This window comes from Lithobates pipiens, unplaced genomic scaffold, assembly GCF_037356315.1.
Source record: "Lithobates pipiens isolate NorthernLeopardFrog02 unplaced genomic scaffold, aLitPip1_a1.2 Scaffold_28, whole genome shotgun sequence".
Taxonomy (NCBI): Eukaryota; Metazoa; Chordata; class Amphibia; order Anura; family Ranidae; genus Lithobates; species Lithobates pipiens.
Window position 1 is genome coordinate 42,562,435 of NW_027507789.1, and position 19,911 is coordinate 42,582,345.

General features: G+C 42.4%; 1 protein-coding gene across 2 annotated transcripts in view; it reads left to right on the forward strand.

Moving 5' to 3' along the window:
• The window catches only part of NCOA6 (nuclear receptor coactivator 6), a 66,166-nt gene extending 53,700 nt beyond the window's left edge, over positions 1–12,466 (forward strand). For both annotated transcript variants that reach the window (XM_077459140.1, XM_077459141.1), the window contains one exon: positions 7,433–12,466. In XM_077459140.1, the coding sequence (XP_077315266.1) occupies positions 7,433–7,479 (47 nt within the window). In that variant the 3' untranslated portion in view covers positions 7,480–12,466. The remainder of the gene's footprint in view (positions 1–7,432) is intronic.
• The last annotated feature ends 7,445 nt before the right edge of the window (positions 12,467–19,911 follow it).

Genomic DNA, 19,911 nt, shown 5'->3' on the forward strand with positions numbered 1-19,911 from the left:
CGCTTGCTGGTGACTTCTCTTTTGGCTGATTTTCACATTACCATACCTGGCCGACCCAGTAGCTTCCCGTGACGTCACCGCCACCATGACCTTACCAGGATGACTTTGGAGCAGCTCATTGGGGTCTAGTTCCTCTACTTAAAAGGTCCGACAGTGGATGGAGTGCCTGGCTCAGCCCCCCACTCATGTCTAGGCCACCAATTCTTCGCCCCTTTACCTTCCCATTGATTGCCCATGTTGAAACTTTTCTACTTTGTGGGCTTGTATGAAGAAGCTGCACAGGCAGTATATGCACCTCCTCTGGCTTTGACTGCATAGGTACACTGGTGACTAATCCACTTTAAATGTTGTGTGTTGAAAATGATGGCACCGATGCAATGCTTGGTTTTAATAGGGGTATTGGAGAGCCAGCATGGGACCAAATCTGACTGATGAGGACACAGCCTGAATGTTTTTCTGTTTTAATAATGGGAACTGGGATAGCACTGTCATAGAAAGTCATGTGTGTTACCTGTAGCAAACAATTGGACTTGATGTGATGTCTTAAGACTGTTGGAATGTAAAGCCCCTTTTCAGATGGACCGGATCCGTCCAAGTGGAATCCGTCTGCTCAGCGGGGATCTCTCCACTGATACCTGCTGAGTAGGCAGATGTCAGGTCCGTGTCCGCTCCGCTATGCAAAGTGGACACAGACACAGCCCGCTCTACTCTATGGGGCGGTCGGATGGAAACAGACTGCACATCCATTACCGATTGTCATCCAATCCGCTGGACGGATGGGGAACGTATCACCATACGTCTATTTTTAGTGAATTTTATCAGTTCAGATGCCTAGTGGGTGCTGACATTCGCCGCCCCTTAGAGAACAATGGGTGGTCCGATCCGGTTACCTAAAAGACTGACAGGTGGATTTGATTGGTCCACTGGTGTGAAAGGGAACTACAGCAGACTTGCACCTTGAGTTTATTTCTTTGGAAAATTACAGGGAAATTAGGCCGAATCGGGGTTCCTTAATTGTAAACACTTAACTGTCAGCACTTCTGGATCATGTGACTTGAAGCACATATGAGGGGTCACTTGACCCACACCAGCTCTGGATTGTAGACACTGGCAGCAGAGTCTTCAATAACACTGAGGACTCTATTGGTCTCACCTTCCCAGGACGCCACAACTGGATCAGTATTTTTAAGTGGTCCAAAAATCAATACAAGGGACATAAATTACAATCAGTAGGATGTGTCCCTTGTGCCGATTCCTCTTCGGTTAGTGAAAATCTTCTTTCGTCCTGCCTCCCCACCGCCCCAGTCTTCCGGTGCAATGAGGCGGCTAATGTGGCTGCCATTAAAGCAGCCTGACTATGCCTGCCCTTTGTGCCCAGCATTCATAGAAGCCGTACTACTGCCTCTGTGAATGAAACACAATCTATGATTGGAGGTCGATTGCTAGCTCCACCCCCTTGATTCATATATCCTGTTTTCATTCATAGAAACTGTAGTACAGCTTCAATGAATGAAGCAGCTGGGCAGAAAGGACAGGCATAGTTAGGCTCTCTGGATGAGAACCTGTGAAAACCAGTTAGTTGTATTAACCCCCACCATTACAGAAGATTGCAGGAGCAGGTGGGTGAGGGTTGACAGGAAACTAATTAACAGAAAATTAATCAGAACAAGGGACACATCCTACTTGACTGTAAGCTATGTTCCTTGTGCTGATTTTTCTGTTTGTGATTTTTGGCTGCATGTCGGCTTTATTGAAGTTTTTATGATTCAGTAAAACATTAAGGCCTCATGCACACTGGGCGTTATTGAAGATTCTTCTAGGGGTGTCAGGCATTTTTTTCGTGCCTCTAAATTCACCTGCATGTTATCCTGTGTTCATGCACACATAGGCTTCTAGCAGCGTTTTCAAGCAGGAGAGTTTAGTGGCAGAAAAAAAAAACCTCAGTGCGTCCTGGAGCAGCAGGGTTTTGGCAGAAAAAATGACTGAAGCTGTTAAACGTGCTAAGAGCGTTCATTTATTTCAGTGGACAGAATAAATGATTTATTCTGGCCTACTAAATTTAATTAACTCCCAAACGCTAGACCTCAGTAAACGCTTGTAAATGCAGTACACACTTTTACAAGCATCAGGTTTTTTTTTTTTTTTTTTTTCTCAAAACACAGCTTCCAGCACGAGGCTTCCAGGGGAGTTAAAAGAAAAAAAAAATGCCAGTTTGCATGAGGCGTAAAATGTGTAATTTCAGTGGATAGCACTTTTAAATTCATTCTGTCCTTTGCTCAAAAACACACATATACACACATACTGTATACACTATATAGGCAAAAGTTTGTAGACCTGACCATTAACTATGTGAGCTTGTTGCACATCTTCCAAAATCATGGGCATTTGTTTGGATTGGCCTCCTCCTTTTGTGGCCATCCAATTCCAAAATTTAGCATGCATTTATATCGGCTCTCCACCCCCCACCCCCAATGCCCTTTGTGGCTATCACAAACAGCCTCCATTCTTGTGGGAAGATTTCCACAAGATTTTGAGCTTGCATGTGGACATTTACAGCTGTGCTCAAAAGTTTGCATATTCTGGCAGAAATCAAGATATATTTTGGCATTACCATATTTTCCGGCGTATAAGACGACCTTTTACACTTAAAAAACTGGCCAAAAATCGGGGGTCGTCTTATACGCCGGATCAGCCCCTCGGATGCCTGCTGAGGGTTCAGTAATACTGTATGTAGCTTCGGCTACATACAGTATATACCGCTGAGCCAATCCCAGTAAGCGATGTATTCAAATGAATACAGAGCCTGCTCGGATTGGAGTAACAACCTCTGCCAATCCAAGCAGGCTACTCTGTAGCCTGCTCGTATTGGCTTTGAGAGTCAGAGAGGTGCGGGCTGATGATGATACAGCCTCTGCCAATCCAAGCAGGCTTTGTATTCATTAATAGAATACATCGTTTGCCGTGATTGGCTCCAGCAAAGGCAGGAAATAGGATATGGCGCCAGCTCCTGCTAGGATGAAATATCAAGCGTCAGAAGCCTCAGAAGGGGGTCGTCTTATACGGTTAGTACAAGAAAAAAATGCTAAACAACTGTAAGAATAGGGGGTCGTCTTATATGTCCGGTCGTCATATACACCAGCATATACGGTAATATTGAAAATATGACTGATCATGCCAAAAAAAACTCTAATTTAAAGATAGTGATCATATGAAGCCATTTAGTTGTTTGTTTTTAAGTCATAATGATAATAGAAATCCCCCAAATGGCCCTGATCAAAAGCTGACATACCCTGAAATGGTTGGCCTTGGTACAGACACAGAAGGTGACACAGGTTAAAATGGCAAATAAAGGTTAATTTCCCACATCTGTGGCTTTTTAAATTTCAATTAGTGTCTGTATAAATAGTCAATGGATGCACTGAGCAGGCTGGATACTAAGCCATGGAGAGCAGAAAAGAACTGTAAAAAGACCTGCGTAACAAGGTAATGGAACGTTAGAAAGATATAAAAGGATATAAAAAGATATCCCAAGCCTTAAATTTGCCAGTAAACACTCTTCACTTATTAAGAAGTGGAAAACTGGAGGATCTCTTATATCAAACCAAGGTCAGGTAGACCAAGACAGATTGCAGTATTATCTGCCAGAGAAACTGGTCGGGATACAAAGAAAAACCCACAGGTAACCTCAGGAGAAATACAGACTGTTCTGGAAAAAGGCGGTGTGGTTGTTTTTAAGGAGCACAATACCACAATATTTTAACAAAAATGAGCTGCATGGTCTAGTTGCCACTAAGAAGGCTTTACTGCACCAATGCCGCAAAAAAAATGGCAAGGCATGGCAAGGTGGTGATGGGCATATTGTAACCAAGATTTTTTGTGGAATTGGCACAATAAAGGCTTCTCTTTGGCAACTAGACCATGCCAGTAATTTTTGTTCAAGTATCGTATTGTGATCCTTAAAAAGGAAGTAAACCCTGATGGAGTTTACTTCCTCTTTGATTCTCTGCAAAGGTAAAGCATAGTAGTCCATTATGTGTCACTTCCTTGACACAGGAGCCAGCGAAGTCACCGCTGTCCCCTGTAGTCCGGCGCATCCATCTTCTCGGTGGGTCTCGCTGCTCCGCCGCTGTCATTCGACGAAGATGCGATGACGTCACTCCCACGCATGCGCACGGGAGCCGCCACTCGTGGCATATTGCCGTTGACAGTGGCGCGCTCAGTGCGCCTGCGCGCCACTGTGTACGGTGCATGCGCCATAGACAGTGGTGCCTGTGTTTTGGCAAATATCTCCTAAACCGTGTAGGTTTAGGAGATATTTCTTGGACCTACAGGTAAGCCTTAATCGAGGCTTACCTGTAGGTCAAAGTGGTTTGTAAGGGTTTACAACCACTTTAAAAACAACCACACCATTTTCTTTCCAGAGCAGCCTGCATTTCTCCTGAGGTTACCTGTGGGTTTTTCTTTGTATCCCAGACAATCCTTCTGGCAGTTGTGGCTGCAATCTTTCTTGGTCTACTTGACCTTGGTTTGGTATTAAGATATCCCTAAATTTTCCACTTCTTAATAAGTGATTGAACAGTACTGACTGGCAAATTTAATGCTTTGAATAACTTTTTATATCCTTTTCCAGCTTTATAAAGTTCCATTACCTTTTTACGCGGGTCTTTTTGACAGTTCTTTTCTGCTCCAAATGGCTCAGCATCTGGTCTGCTCCGTGCATTCGTGTGAGAGCTAACAAACTGATAATTTATACACAGACACAAATTGAAATTTAAAAAGCCCCAGATGTGGGCAAGTAACCTTTATTTGCCATTTTAACCTGTATGTGTCACCTTGTGTGTCTGTACCAAGGCCAAGGGTATATAAACATTTGATCAGGGCCATTTGGGTGACTTCTGTTATCATGTTTTAAAAAGGAGTCAAACAACTATGTGATAATAAATGGCTTCATAGGATCACTATCCTTAAAGCGGAGGCTCCACCCAAAAGGGAAAGTTGCGCTTTAACCCCCCCCCCCACCACCGCATGTTTTTGGGGAAGGAACGGGTACTTCGTTTTCACATGTACCCACTCCCTCTTCTGCTCGGATCGCTTAAGGTAGTGGTTCTCAACTCCAGCCCTCAGGGCCCACTAATAGCCCAGGTTTGTAAGATAACTGAAATACATAACAGATGATATCATTTGCTGCTCAGTGATTACAGTCTGCATCTCCTCAAGGTAATACTTAAAATCTGGCCTGTTAGTGGGTCCTGAGGACAGGAGTTGAGAACCACTGGCTTAGGCAATCTGAGCAGAAGTTCTCTTTTCCTCCCTCCCTGCAGTCTTCTGCGACATGTCACAGGTCCCAGAAGACTGCTTGACCACACAAGAGGCTCAGTGTGACTTGCACATTCGGCTGTGAAGTCACAAGCTGTCACAGCCGGATGCCCACAGTTGTAATTCTGGTGCCGGGGAGAGGGAGAGAATCGCGGGTTCAGGCGGGTGTATCGCTGGATCCTGAACAGGTGAGTGTGTTTATTAAGTCAGCAGCCACACTTTTTTTAACTGCTGATTTTTAATAAACAAAAACGACTGGAGCTCCGCTTTAAATAAAAGAGTTTTTTGGCATGATCAGTCTTATTTTCAATATTAAAGCTGAGCTCCACCCTAAAGTGGAACTTCCGCTCATTGGAACCCTCCCCCCCTCCGGCGCCACAATTGGCACCTTTCGGGGGGAGGGGGTGCAGATACCTGTACCCACTTCCGGCATTGATATCCGCAGAATCTGCGGATATTTACGCCACTTCCCGCGGGTCCCACGCTGTCTGCTGGGAAACACACGGATCCTAGAGACAGCGGGGACCATCCTTATTGTGCAGCGTGACTCGCGCATGCGCAATAGGGAACCGGGAAATGAAGCCGCAAGGCTCCACTTCCTGATTCCCATACCCAAGATGGCGGTGGCAGCACCCGAGAGATGATCGAGAGATCGGCTTCGGGTGCCGACATGGCGGACGCGCTGGGCGGGTAAGTGTCCTTATTTTAAAAGTCAGCAGCTGCAGTATTTGTAGCTGCTGGCTTTAAAAAAAAAAAAAAAAAAAAAAAAACGGCTTAACTCCCGCTTTAATGCCAAAATTAAAAACTCATGCAAGGGTATGCAAACTTTTGAGCACAGCTGTATGGCCATTCTGCATAAAGAGTATTCAGATACCGATGTTGGATGGGAAGACCAAGTTCAAATCGGTGTTCTAAATAATCCAAAAGGTGTTCATTTTCAGGACTGTGCAAACCATTCAAGTTCTTCCAAACCAAACTCATCATAGCATGTTTTTATAAAGCTGGCTTTGTAGACAGGGGCACAGTCCTGCCAAAGCTAAAAAGGGTTTTCCTCAAAGTGCTGACACCATGTCGGAGGTGCATGTTTGACACACACTCAGCCTCTGGTGTGCAGTGTAATGCAGTGGTGCCAATGACCAATCCCTGAATTGTATTTACTTTTTTTTTTTGCAAACTTTATTGAAATGTTGCAAAGTTCTGTTGGCTGGAGTGTGGTGCAATGCAGTGGATTTTATTGCACTGTGCATACTACCACAGCATGGTGCTGTGAACTAGCCTCATAGGAAACAAACCTTTTTGCCATGTCTTGCATTAGGAATGAATTGGGCAAGGTAGCTCAGCGCAGTCCCAACGCACTTTGTGTGAACAGGCCCTGAAATGTCTTTGCATGCTGTAGCGTTACCTTTTGCTGGAAACCCCTAAACTCTAGGGTCTTCTACATACTTTTGGCCATGTAGTGGGTTTTATGGTTACGTATACACAAACTTCTGGCTGCATATATTGTACATTGGCATATATATTACAATATCCTTATTTTGTTTATGCATAACTAACTAGAAGGGGCTGCTCTCACGTACACTATTGCTCTCCCTTCCCCCTCCTACAAGCCATGTGTGTTGGTAGGTATAGTATAGAAAGAGCACCATTCAACACATTGACTGATGAAGTCTGGTTGCTATGGGTCACAGCTATCTGCTTCAATATGCGTACTGCATTCATGTGTTTCATAGAATTCATAATTATACCAAATTGCTTTTGCTTATGTTGCTGATGGCTTGCAGGTAGCTTATATTGCAGTATAATGTGACCGTGGTGCAGTATTGTGCTGTTGGGGTCTATAGATGATGCATTACATTCCCTCTGCAGAGCAGACCCTACAGAGTACATACTATCTGGTTCTTATTTGCAAGGATACAGTAAGTTGTCACCGGGACGTTAAAACGGTCTCTGCACCCTCAGAAAACACCCCCAACAGTCAAATAGCCCCCAATATGAGCTACAAAGCTACTAATGATTACAACGTCAACCCCTTGACTGCCGGAGGGGCAGCCAGTGCCAGTGCTCTGTTCCCTGTTGGCAGTGAAGAGGTTAATCAACCACTGTTTTTTCCTTGCAGAACCTGGAGCCAGTTCCAACCAATCCAAACGGAGGAAGTCCAAGTAGACTTTTTTTTTTTTTTCCTTCTTTTTTTATTGGCACATCTGCTGACAGATCTGTATATGTTCGTGAGCTGTGATATATCTCTATTTTTTTATCAACTGGAGGTGAATATGATTGTACAGTTCTCATAGTTTTTATTGTCTGTCATTTTTCTTATTTTAATGAACTGAGATTTTAAACTACCTACCCACCCCGTTTCACCTAAAGTCTTTTCCTTTGCGGCCCATTTAATACTGGGAAAAGACATAATAAGTATGTTAGGCAATATAAAATTGTCTTTGCTTTTTTTTTTTATTTAAATTCACAGTAGCATATATTTAAAAAATGGTCACAGTTTTTTTTTTTTTACTAGTTCAGCTAATGGCTTCCTTTTAGACAGCAAATTAGGTAGTTTCGACTTTGGCACCTTAAAGCAAAGGTCATTTTACTCCCTACAAAATAATTTTCAGTTCTAATTGCTTGCAAAGAGATTAAAAATGAAAGCCAATGTTTGACCCGTTAATGCATTTGAACAATTTGGGTTCATTGACTACAGTCGTGCAAGGTGCAATGCAGTAACCACGAAGTGCTGTGCCCAGGGCAACCAGCCAGAATCCATTTAGTATGAATGAAAACTTCAAGCTGAACTCTGGTTACTGTGGGTTTTGGCACATTAGTCCTTGCACTGTTTATTGAATAGAAGCCTTTAGCCTTCAGATACGTTATTAGAATACCCTTGTTAGAGCACAAACACACATTTGAAACCTATTGTGGAATTGATATCCTCATATAGTTGAGTTTAAAGTGGAACTAAACCCTCCTAATGTTTTCAGCCAAGGAAGCTGCCATCCTGGCCTCGGTTTGATCTTCAGCTGGCATGGTGCGGCACATGTGATCAGTTATGGCACCAGACATTTGATAGTTTGGTTGAGAGCACAACCAATGTCACAGTTATGTTCCTGGCACGTGTCGGAAATGTAACTGTTTTTTTTTAAACTGTTAAATCAATGGGTTTAGTTCCACTTTAAGATGGAAAAAAATTATTGGTTTTGTCAGTATGTATCCTATGGCTAGATTGCAAGGAGGAAAAATAAGTCTTATTTCAGTCCTGAGGCTGGCCAGTAGAAATTCTCAGATTGAAGGTGTTAGATTCCAAGTCTCATTTTCTTTTAGATGTTGAAAATTGGCTGCTATGGGATGCCTTCTTTCAAATGACTGTAAAACAAACTAGCCACTTATACCCCTTTTGGAATTAATCAAAAGATCTGTTTGGAAGACTAATTATTTTTTTTCAGTTTGTATCATTTTAGCAAACATGCCACAATAGCAACAGACAGGTGCCATCTTTAGTTTTCCACCCTCTACTGGGAGAACACAACAAGGTATTTGGTTACAACATCACTCATCATTGTTCAGTGGTCAGAACTTGTTGGCCTTATTAATCAAGATGTCTGGGGGATGAATTTCTTCACATGGTCTGCATTACCCCAATAGTGGTCAGGTTTGAAATCTGAACTCCAGGCACAAACATTTTTATTTAACTGTATTGCTCTATAGCGGGGGTGTCCGAACTCTATAAACAAAGGGGCAGTTTATGGTCCTTCAAACTTTAGGTGGGCTGGACTGTGGCCATTGGGAGAAGAAATTGTCCTGGTTTCAGTGGGAGTAAACAATGCGTCTCTGGTATTGGGTGGAGTGGCATCAATAGGAGATCTAGTGCCCCATTGCTGATGTCAGTAGCAGAAATTATGACCATTGTTGGTGTCAGTTGGAGGAATAGTGTCCTTTATCAGTGGGAAGAAAAGTTCCCCGAGAGGCGCAGTTTGGAGACCACTGCTCTATAGCCACAAGAATATGAAAAACCAACTTGTGTGTACCAAATACATTTAGAAACCCAGAGAGCAGCGCTATGGAGGGAACCCAGCAGATGGGGGGAGGGGATGCACGACCAGTCACCCGACACAGTGAGAGAGCAATAGTGACTGGTCTTCATTACAGGAAACTCCTGCACAAAGGCAAAGTGCAGATGTTGTTTCATGCTGGAATACTGCACAGAAATACACAAAGGAAACCAGGATTGAAGTAGGAATACCTATGGCTTTGCTGACATGAACATGGGAGGTTGCCACTGCCAAACCACTGGTTTCATTACTTTGAGCTACTGACACAGAACAAGTATGCCCATAAGGACTTTTGGCTTTTCCCGAAGCTACAGGCATTCTTAGAAGGCAATCACCAAGGATAGCCCCCCATGTTTCTCCTAGATTTACTTTAAAGCAAACTAGCTATGAAGAGGGAATATAGTTGGGTCGTACAATACTCAGACACGTCCTGGTATGGTGGCCATTCTCCCATCTGCCAGCCTGGTGTATCTTTTGGACAAGGATCAGGACACAAAGGGCCAACCTAATTCCACGAGTGGAAGCACAAAGAATACTGTTGCGTGATAGGACTGATCCATCTGCTTCACATAGAGATGTATTAATCTTGCATGCACCTCTGCTGTCAATCAGGTCAATTTCAAGACACATAGAAGTGGGCGTATGCACTATCATAGACTACCAGATGGCTTCCTTATTTGTTTTTCACAAAAGATATAGTAGGTTAGCGTTTGGCCAAAATGTTCATTTTATATATATATTTGATGCGAGATCCAGTAACCGTACTTAGTCTCATGTAAATGCCTTGGTTCTATAGGGAATATTACAGCAAAAGGTACAGTAAGCACTCAAAGGAATTTCATTAAATGATGATAAAGATCACATAGTTGCCTTGTTACACCAACATTTCACTGAGGCACAGCCCACCCTTCTCAAGGGAATATGCTTGTAATAGTAAACCTAGACTATACTATTATCATCCTCTCTGGGAAGTCTGAGTGCCTACTGTACCTTTACAGTGTTATATATATATATATATATAATATACACACTATATTACCAAAAGTATTCAGACGCACATGAACTTTAATGGCATCCCAGTCTTAGTCCGTAGGGTTCAATATTGAGTTGGCCCACCCTTTGCAGCTATAACCGCTTCACCTCTTCTGGAAATGCTGTTCACAAGATTTAGGAGTGTCTATGGGAATATTTGACCTTTCTTCCAGAAGTGCATTTGTGAGGTCAGGCACTGATGTGGAGGAGAGGGCTTGTCTTGCATTCTCCGCTCAAAATTTATCCCAGGGGTGTTCTATCGGGTAGAGATCAGGAAAGTTCCTCCACCCCAAACTCGCTCATCTATGTCTTTATGGACCTTGCTTTGGATGATCGAGTTTGGAGTGGAGGAACTTGACTGGCATACAAAGAGTCCTGATCTCAACCCGATAGAACATTTTTAGGATGAATTAGAGCGGAGACTGCGAGCCAGGCCTGACCTCACAAATGCGCTTCTGGAAGAATGGTCAAACATTCCCATAGACACACTACTAAACCTTGTGGGCAGCCTTTCCAGAAGAGTTGAAGCGGTTATAGCTGCAAAGGGTGGGCCAACTCAATATTGAACCCTACAGACTAAGACTGGGATGCCATTAAAGTGTGTGTGTGTGTGTGTGTGTGTGTGTGTGTGTGTGTGTGTGTGTGTGTGTGTGTGTGTGTGTGTGTAAAGGCCGGTGTTCCAATACTTTTGACAATATAGTATATTTGATGTGAGATTCAGTATCAATACTTAGTCTCATGTAAATGCCTTGGTTCTACAAAGGGAATATAACAGCAAAAGTTATAGTAAGCACTCAAAGGACTTCCATCAAATGATGATGAAGACCATATAGGTACCTTATTACACCAACATTTCACTGAGGCACAACCCACCCTTGTCAAGGCAACATGCATGTAATAGTAAACGTGACTATACTATTATCATCCTCTCTCTGCGAAGTCTGTTAAGTGCCTGCTGCACCTTTTTCAACTTTATACCGATATATATATATATATATATATATATATATATATATAATATATTATATATGTGTGTGTAATATGTATAAAACGGATGTTGTGGCCAAAAGCTCACCACACCCTTGAAGCAAAAAACAAAACAGGGATGTACTTATATAACTTACCAACACATTTGCCAATCACATTCTACTTTGCTGCAAAGTAAGGTCTGGTTGGTTGCTGTGGTGCAATGCAGACCATCTGATGAAACCTTCTTTCTTCACACGCTTACTGTAATTGTGTTGTGAAAGTGTACATATGGTGTCGGGGTTGCACGGTTCCTCTCTTGATCTTCAGCTCAGATTGGCACATAGGGATGCAGAGAGCCTTAGTATCTGGACGCATAGGTTAGCGGTACAAAGCATTCTGGGACAGAATGGACACTTTTTTTTTTTTTTTATTATTCACATAATGGGTAACTGGATACACTGCACACCTTAGCCGAAGGGCAGTCATTCAGGAAAGAGTCAGACTGAATCGCCTGCAGGGTCACGGCTCATATGTATTCATTGTTGCATATATTACTTATGTATAGTAGCTTCTGACTTCAGTAAATTTATTATAAATCATCTGTTTTAGTTTTCTCATTGCCAAAAGACAATGCAGGTCGCCATTTTTTTTTTTAGACTTAACCAGTATGGGAATCCACCCTAGACTATTTTCTAACTGAAAATACAAGTGGTTTAAGTAAAAAAAAATGAGCGGCCTTGTACTGCATATGGCGATGGCGACGCTTTAACAGAACATGTACATATTGTAGTATACATCCAGCAGTATAAAGACTTCCGGTGATTTCCTTTAAACGAGACCACAGAACAGCAGAACATTAATGGTTGTGTCCCCTGTACTTTCATTGGTTTTTGTAATAGATTTATTATTGAATAATGCGAACAACCCTTATTTCGTCTTGTCAAAGTACTGTATTTATATAGCAGAGTTTATTAAAGCATCAGCTAGGAGACTGAAATGTTGTAAATAATTTTAACAATCATGGTTAATTTGTTGTAGAATTGGACCAGTTGAAACATTGTTTGTAACAAATATGTTGATGTTTTAAAATTAAATGTTTTTTTTTCTTACTGAAATAGCTCAGTTTTTGTTTTTGTGTGTGTGTGTGTGTGTGTGTGTGTGTTTTAGAGCTACACAATTGATCGTTAAAAAAAATTGTGATCTCGATTCAACCACCCTGACAATCTCTATTGCGGAGTTTGCTGATTCTTTCATATAACAAGTGGAGAGACTTATCTGCTCACTCAGCTGTCAAAAGAAAACATCTAGGCAGTCTGCCAAGTTTTTAACATGAAACATTGTAACTGACTCTTCCTCCTTAGATCAAAGGGATAACCTTTTGTGTGTAAAGAAGAAATCCAGGCAGTCTGCCAAGTTTTTAACAATGTGTAAATACAGGAGGTTTAACCACTTAAAGTCTAAATCCTTTTTTGACACTTGTTTCTTAAGTTAAAATCAATGTTTTTTGCTAGGAAATGACTTGGAACCCCCAAACATTACATATATTTTAGCAAAGACCCCCGCGAGAATCGTGATCTATCTTCTAAGTAAAAAAATTGTGATTCTAATTTTAGCCAGAATTGTGCAGCTCTAGTGTGTGTGTGTGTGTGTGTGTGTGTGTGTGTGTGTGTGTGTGTGTGTGTGTGTGTGTGTGTGTGTATGTATGTATGTGTATATATATATATATATATATATATATATATATATATATATATATATATATATATATATATATATATATACTGTATTTATTGGCGCATAACATCACTTTTCCACCCTGAAAATCGGGTGCAAATAGCGCGTGTGTGTTATACGTCAACACTTCAATTTTAGCTTCCTCGGAGGGGACAGGGAGGGGGGCAATACAGCAGCCTCACCATTGCCATCAATGCAGCCTAGAGAGGACAGGGAGGGGGGCGAGATGAGCGCCGACAGATTACATACAGTCAGAATCTCCAGTTTACTCAACGGCCTCTGTAATAGGAAGTCCCGTCTCCTGGGCCGCCATTGGACCATTGTTCTGCCTATCATAGGAGATTCTCACTGTATGTAATCTGTTGGCGCTCGTCCCGCCCCCCTCCCTGTCTCCTCTAGGCTGCATTGATGTGGACTGAGGCTGCACTAATGGCACTTTTGAGGCTGCAGATGGGCACTGATCAGGCTACATTGATGGCAATGGTGAGGCTGTAGATGGGCACTGACCCTTATTTTTGCTTCAAAGTTCCTTATTTAAAATGTATGGGTTTTTTTCCTGAAACTTCCCTCTTAAAATAAATGTGCCTGTTATACGCTGATAAATAACACACACACACACACACACACACACACACACACACACACACACACACACACACACACACAATGTATCTTCCTCTGCTGACCTGAATCAAATAGCAAATCTAATGCATATTGTTCTATTGTGTTTATTATTGAAGAAAGGAACTTCTCTCAGTGGGTTCCATTGGGAGCTTCCACAATAATTGGGTGTCAGTGGAATGTTCTGGAGCAGCCATTCTCAAATTTTTTTTTTTTATTTATTTTTTTAACACAGACGAACCCTTGATCTAACTTTTTGGTCTCAGTGAACCCCTTATAACAATAGTTCAGGTGGAAACAGTAATCGAAACAATAAGAATAAATAAAAGAATAGTGATTGTGGCCAACTTAAGCCAACCATAGATGGAGTGATTTTTGTTGCAGGAAAGAAAATCACGTCATTCCTCCATCAACACAGTCATTGAGCCATTGTGGAAGCCGTCCCCACTGGTTGTACCCAAGTTGATTGATCGATCGATCAACTTGGGTACATGCAGCCTGCCCATACATGGTTCAAATCTCCGCCGGTTCCTGCTGAATTAGCCAAGATTCACACTGTCTATGGCCAGCTTTACGCCCCTTGCACACGTAGCTATCCAGCTGCAGTGCATCCCTCCCAGCATTATAGGATGCCCAGGAGGGACAGGTGCAAGGTCCATGGCCGCTGTCAAAGTCCTCTGTGTTTCTGACCTTTTGTCCCTGGGCAGACAGGGCACCTGTGCCTCTTGGTACAGCATTCAGCCCTATCCAGTCGCAGTCTCCTTGGTTAGAGAGCTTTTTTGCAAGACAAGCAAAATGTTATAATACATTTTGACTTGATATACAAGTAGCGTCCTGTCACAACTGAGTATAAAAGAGAAGAGAGGCATCTCTAAGTGTTCCAATATGGTTACATTTAATGAAGGTACAACATTTAGCAACATATTGCTACACTTAGAGGCGACTCTCTTCTCTTTAATACTCTCTAGCTCCTGCTGAATTTTGCTTCTAATTGTGTGGAGGCATTTTATGGTTACACAACCTATCAAATTGGTATAATCTTTTTATATGGACTATAAACTGAAGGACCTATGAGTAAATGGTTGTGGAACGAATCATTTGAGTTTTCATTATTTCTTATGGAGAAATTTGCTTTGATATACAAGCGCTTTGGATTACAAGCATGTTTCTTGAGCGAATTATGCTCGCAATCCATGGTTTTACTGTATATTGCTTCTAATTTTATGGATATGTAAGTGTATATCAGTGACCATGGTTGTAAACCCTGCTTGGTGATTTTTTACCTACAGGTAAGCCTTACCTGTAGGTAAAAAGAATATCTCCTAAACCTGTATGGTTTAGGAGATATTGACCCTTTTTGCAGCTGCTGGCGCCAGCAGGTTGAGATCGTTTCGGCCCCAAGACCTCTAATCATTCGCTTTACCTGCGCTCTGCAGGTCCGGCATATCCTGCCGGAATGGAGGGCACATGCGCCTAAGTGACGTCATCATGGCTCCAGACACTCACAGTGCCGGACGCAGGGATCCTGGAAGAAACGCCGAAGGAACACATCGGCACCCTCAGCAGTGACTGGGCACCGCTGCATGGCTTAGTTCTAAGGTAAGTATTTCATAATGTGCTAGTATGCAATGCAGGTTTTTTTGTCTTGAAGGTTTTTTTCCTCAGGGTTTACTACCGCTTTAAGCTTTAGGTGTATGGTGTGATTCTAACAGCTGTATTTTTTTTCAGTGCTTTTATACAAATATATGAACATCTTTACTTGTTCAAGTAAATCTTTAGTCTTTAAGCTGAATGCCAGGTATGTTTTGTTTTTTTTGCATTGTTTAATTGGTTCAGCTTGGACCGCTGTATGTATACATATTCCATACTTGGCAGATCCTGTACTAGTGGAGAATCTAAGTAGCATCTGCTGCTACTTTATTGATCTTCGCTGTCTTCCGAGTCCTGTGCAGCTGCCCTGCTGCATGGTAATTATAGCGTTTTGCTCGCTCAGCACGAGTGCCATTCAGAGAATGCCTTGTATTCTTTGTTAACTAAAGCAAGACTTTCATCCTCATCTTCTAAACGAAGGTTTTTATGAAATGGCAACAGGATATCCCCTCCCTCACTGATGAGGACTGGGGAAGCTGTGTTTTCCTCCTATGTCACCAATCTGATTTTTGCTAGAGATTGCTTCATACAACTTCAATTTTTACACAGGGCTTACTTTACACCACACAGACTGGCAGCTATCTACCCAGATAGATCCTCATCCTACCCACAATATGGAGGCTTCCTTTATACATATGATATGGTCCCGCCCCCTTTTCCAGAGCTTCTGGGAACAGGTTTGCGGGGGATGTTAACCAGATTGCGGGGACACTGTCCGAGTAAGTGACAAAATCTGGTGCTCCTGGATAGATTCTTGGGGTTCTTTACTGCTGGAGGAAGCAGACCCTTAGTTTTATCCATAACAGTTGGCTGGGTGGACCCTAGCCTGGTTGTCATCTGTCCTGTCCCCCCCATCCTCTCCCTTCCCTTCTGCATATAATCATTGCCTCTCTCCCCCCCTTCTTCCTTATTTACCCCCCGCCCATACCTATCCCCCCTCTTTCCTTATTTACACCCCCCGGGATCCTCCAGTGTTTGTCCAAACCTCACTGGTCCAGGTGAGTGTGTTCTCTTAGTAAATGTAGGATAACCTCCTTTTTCTAGTAGTCCTCCTGTTGAATACAGTTGACTGGTATTCCCTTATACAGACATATGTAAACAATGCATATTATGTATATTTTTGTACCTTTTTTTTTTCTTTTTATCCTGCAATGTTTTGTGGTATGAATATTGCTTTTCAATAAAGTTCTTAACTTTGTAAACAAAAAAAGCAAGACTTTCTCTTATTAGATAAATTGGACAGGTGGGCGATAACGTCACAATCTCCACCTAATCCAATAAGAGAAAGCTTTAAATGCTTTGAGAAAAAAAAAAACACAAGGTGTTCTCTGAATGGTGCCCATGCTGAGCAGGCTACCCCTGGGGTTACTATGCAGCAGGGCAGCTACTTGGCACAGGACCAAGGAGACAGAGGATCACTGTAGTAGGGATGGCCAACTACATTTTCTTCTTCCACAGGAATCAGACAGATATGGAATATGCATGCTTAGCACCAATTCACACTATATGCGATGACAGACGTTTTCACTGCATGGTAAAACGTTTGTCACCACAGGGACTCGCCGGAAACCGTTGTTTCCCATTTATACTGCAACGCAGCCTGGTGCTGCATTAAAATGCAGACATGCTCCATTTAAACGCAGCGTATCAAGGCGAATTGCACTGCAGTGTCGGGCAGAGCCATGCATCGCGCTGCTCAACATTGCAGTGTGTGAAGTGTGCGTTTTATACACTTCAAATAAAGCTTGTATGGAAAAAAAAAAAAGGGAGCCGTGTGATGTGGTTATGTTTTATAAACTTGTTTCTATTTTCTGGTAGAATAGTCCCTGTCCTTACTGTAAGTCATTTGGCAAGGATGTGGGTTTGATTGGCATTTCTTGAAGCTCATAGACATATAAGCACACTAAGACTCCATGCACACTGGAGCTCATAAACTGCAGTTTATTGGAGTTTGGGCGTTTTTTTTTTTAAGCCCATAAACTCCACTCTATGTTAGCCTATGTGTCCATGCACACATGGAAGTTTTTTAGCTTTAATGAGCAGTGGAGTTTATGGGATTTTTTTCTGAACGCCAGAAATTCGCGTTTGAAGTGCCGTTTTTCACCAGCAAAAAAAGGACAAACGCTGATAAACGCACGTTAGTTAGTGTTCGGCGTTCTATTTTCTCAATGCATTGTGGGAGTTTGGAATGCACTGTGGGATTTTTGGAGTGTCCTCTGTGTATTTTTATTGAAAACGCCCATAAACGCTAACGCTAATAAACGCTAGTACAAAACGCTGTTAAAAGCACGTTTTTCAACCAGCGTTTTCTGCCAGAAATCTGGCATCCAGAAAAAGCTTTTTTTCAGCTTCAGTGTGCATGGAGTCTTAAGTCTGCTACAGCGATCTGCCCTGCTTCTTGCTAGCTTTGATTTTAGGAAACTACTTGTGTCCTGCTGCAGTGGAAGTTTCCATGTGTAATCTCTGTTTTTCCTGTCAAAAATGTGATAGGAAGCAGTTTCAAAACAATCCAGAACAAAAAAATCTTTGTTCTGGAAGTAAATAAGCCTATTTTTGAACATAAAAAAGAACCAGCTTTTGCTGCAATATTTAGATCAAAGTAGTTGTAAGCCTCATTTTTATTTCTTTTTGCATTAAAATAACAAGCATGTCATACTTGCCTCCTCAGTTCAATGGTATTGCAGAGCAGCTCCTTAATTCCTCTTCTGAGGTCCCCCACCAGCACTCTCCTCTTCAGTGTGTGCCCAATAGCAAGCCACTTGCTATGGTAGCACACGTGTGGGCCTGCTTCTGAGCCGGGTTGCATGCGTCCATAGACACACACAGTGCACCTCGGCTCCGCCCCCTACTTCCTCCTCACAGGATTAGATTGAGAGCAGCAGGAGCCAATGACACCCGCTGCTGTCAACAAAGCCTGTGAGAAGGGAGAGAAGACCTACAACTAGGCACAGCACTGGATCAATAGAGGACTCGGGTAGTGCAAGGTTTTTTTTTTTATGATGAGAATGCATTAGGTACAAAAACCTTTGGGCTCCATGTACACTACAGCTTCTAAGCTTGCTTTTAAGAGCATTTGAGTTTTTTTTTTTTTTTTTTTGCTAATGCTCCATAAAAGCCTGTGTGTCCATGTACACATATATACCCTTACACAGACATGAACTTTAATGGCATCCCAGTTTTAGTCTGTAGTGTTCAATATTGAGTTGGCCCACCTCTTTGCAGCTATAACAGCTTCTACTCTTCTGGGAAGGCCGTCCACAAGGTTTAGGAGTGTGTTTATGGGAATGTTTTACCATTCTTCCAGAAGTACATTTGTGAGGTCAGGCACTGATGTTGGATGAGAAGGCCTGACTTGCAGTGTCCACTCTTATTCATCCCAAAGGAGTTCTATTGGGTGGAGATCAGGCTTCTGTGTAGACCAGTCATGTTCCTCCACCCCAAACTTGCTCATCCACACTATATAGCAAAAGTATTGGGCCACCAATCCAAATTATTTGGTGGGGGGGGGGGGGGATTATGGAGTGGGGTTGTCTTTCAGGGGTTGGGCTTGGCCCCTTCATTTCATTGAAGGGAACTCTTAAGGCGTCGGTATATTAAGACATTTTGGACAATTTCATACTCCCAACTTTGTGGAAACAGTTTGGGGATTTCCTCTTCCTGTTCCAACATGACTGTGCACCAGTGGGGTGGAGGAACTTGACTGGCCTGCACACAGTCCTGACTTCAACCTGATAAAACATGTTTGGGATGAATTAGAGCAGAGACTGCGAGCCAGGCTCTCCTCCACATCAGTGCCTGATCTCACAAATGAGTTTCTGGAAGAATGGTCAAACATTGCCATAGACACGCTCCTAAACCTTGTGTACAGCCTTCCCAGAAGAGTTATAGCTGTAAAGGGTGTGCCAACTCAATATTGAACCCTATGGACTAAAGGCCGCTACCCACACTTAGATTTTCAGACATCAACTGTGTTACGATGAACGATCGTCCGTAAATCTTACCGTTAGTACGGTGCTTTCGACAGCCGATTTCACATTTTCGTCAGACAAAAGCTGGATGTCCAGACTATAACATTTTTGTTGGACGTGAACTCAATGTCTGATTTTCGTGCAGAAAAAAAAAATCGTAAGACCAAGACCAAGCATGCTCAGAAACTAAAGAATACATACAAAACTATTCAACACGTTGCGTCACTTCTGGCATTGTATTCTGTCAAATGAAAATTCTCGTATTGTTCATAACTTCTTCACTTTCTGCATGAGACTAGCGTGCCGCAACAATCGAACGTTCTGTCGCGTGTAAAAAAATAAATAAAAATAAAGCGTGTGTACGAGGCTTAAGACTGGGATGCCATTAAATTTCATGTGCGTGTAAAGGCAGGTGTCCCAATACTTTTGACAATGTATAGTTTATGTACCAAGCTGGAGGAATGTAAGTATGCAATAATGCAAACAATTCCCGGAGTTCAGCTTTAAACAAATGCTCAAACTATTCATTATGGATTCATGGTGTGCTGGCAACATATCTTTCTGGTGTAGACACAATAAAA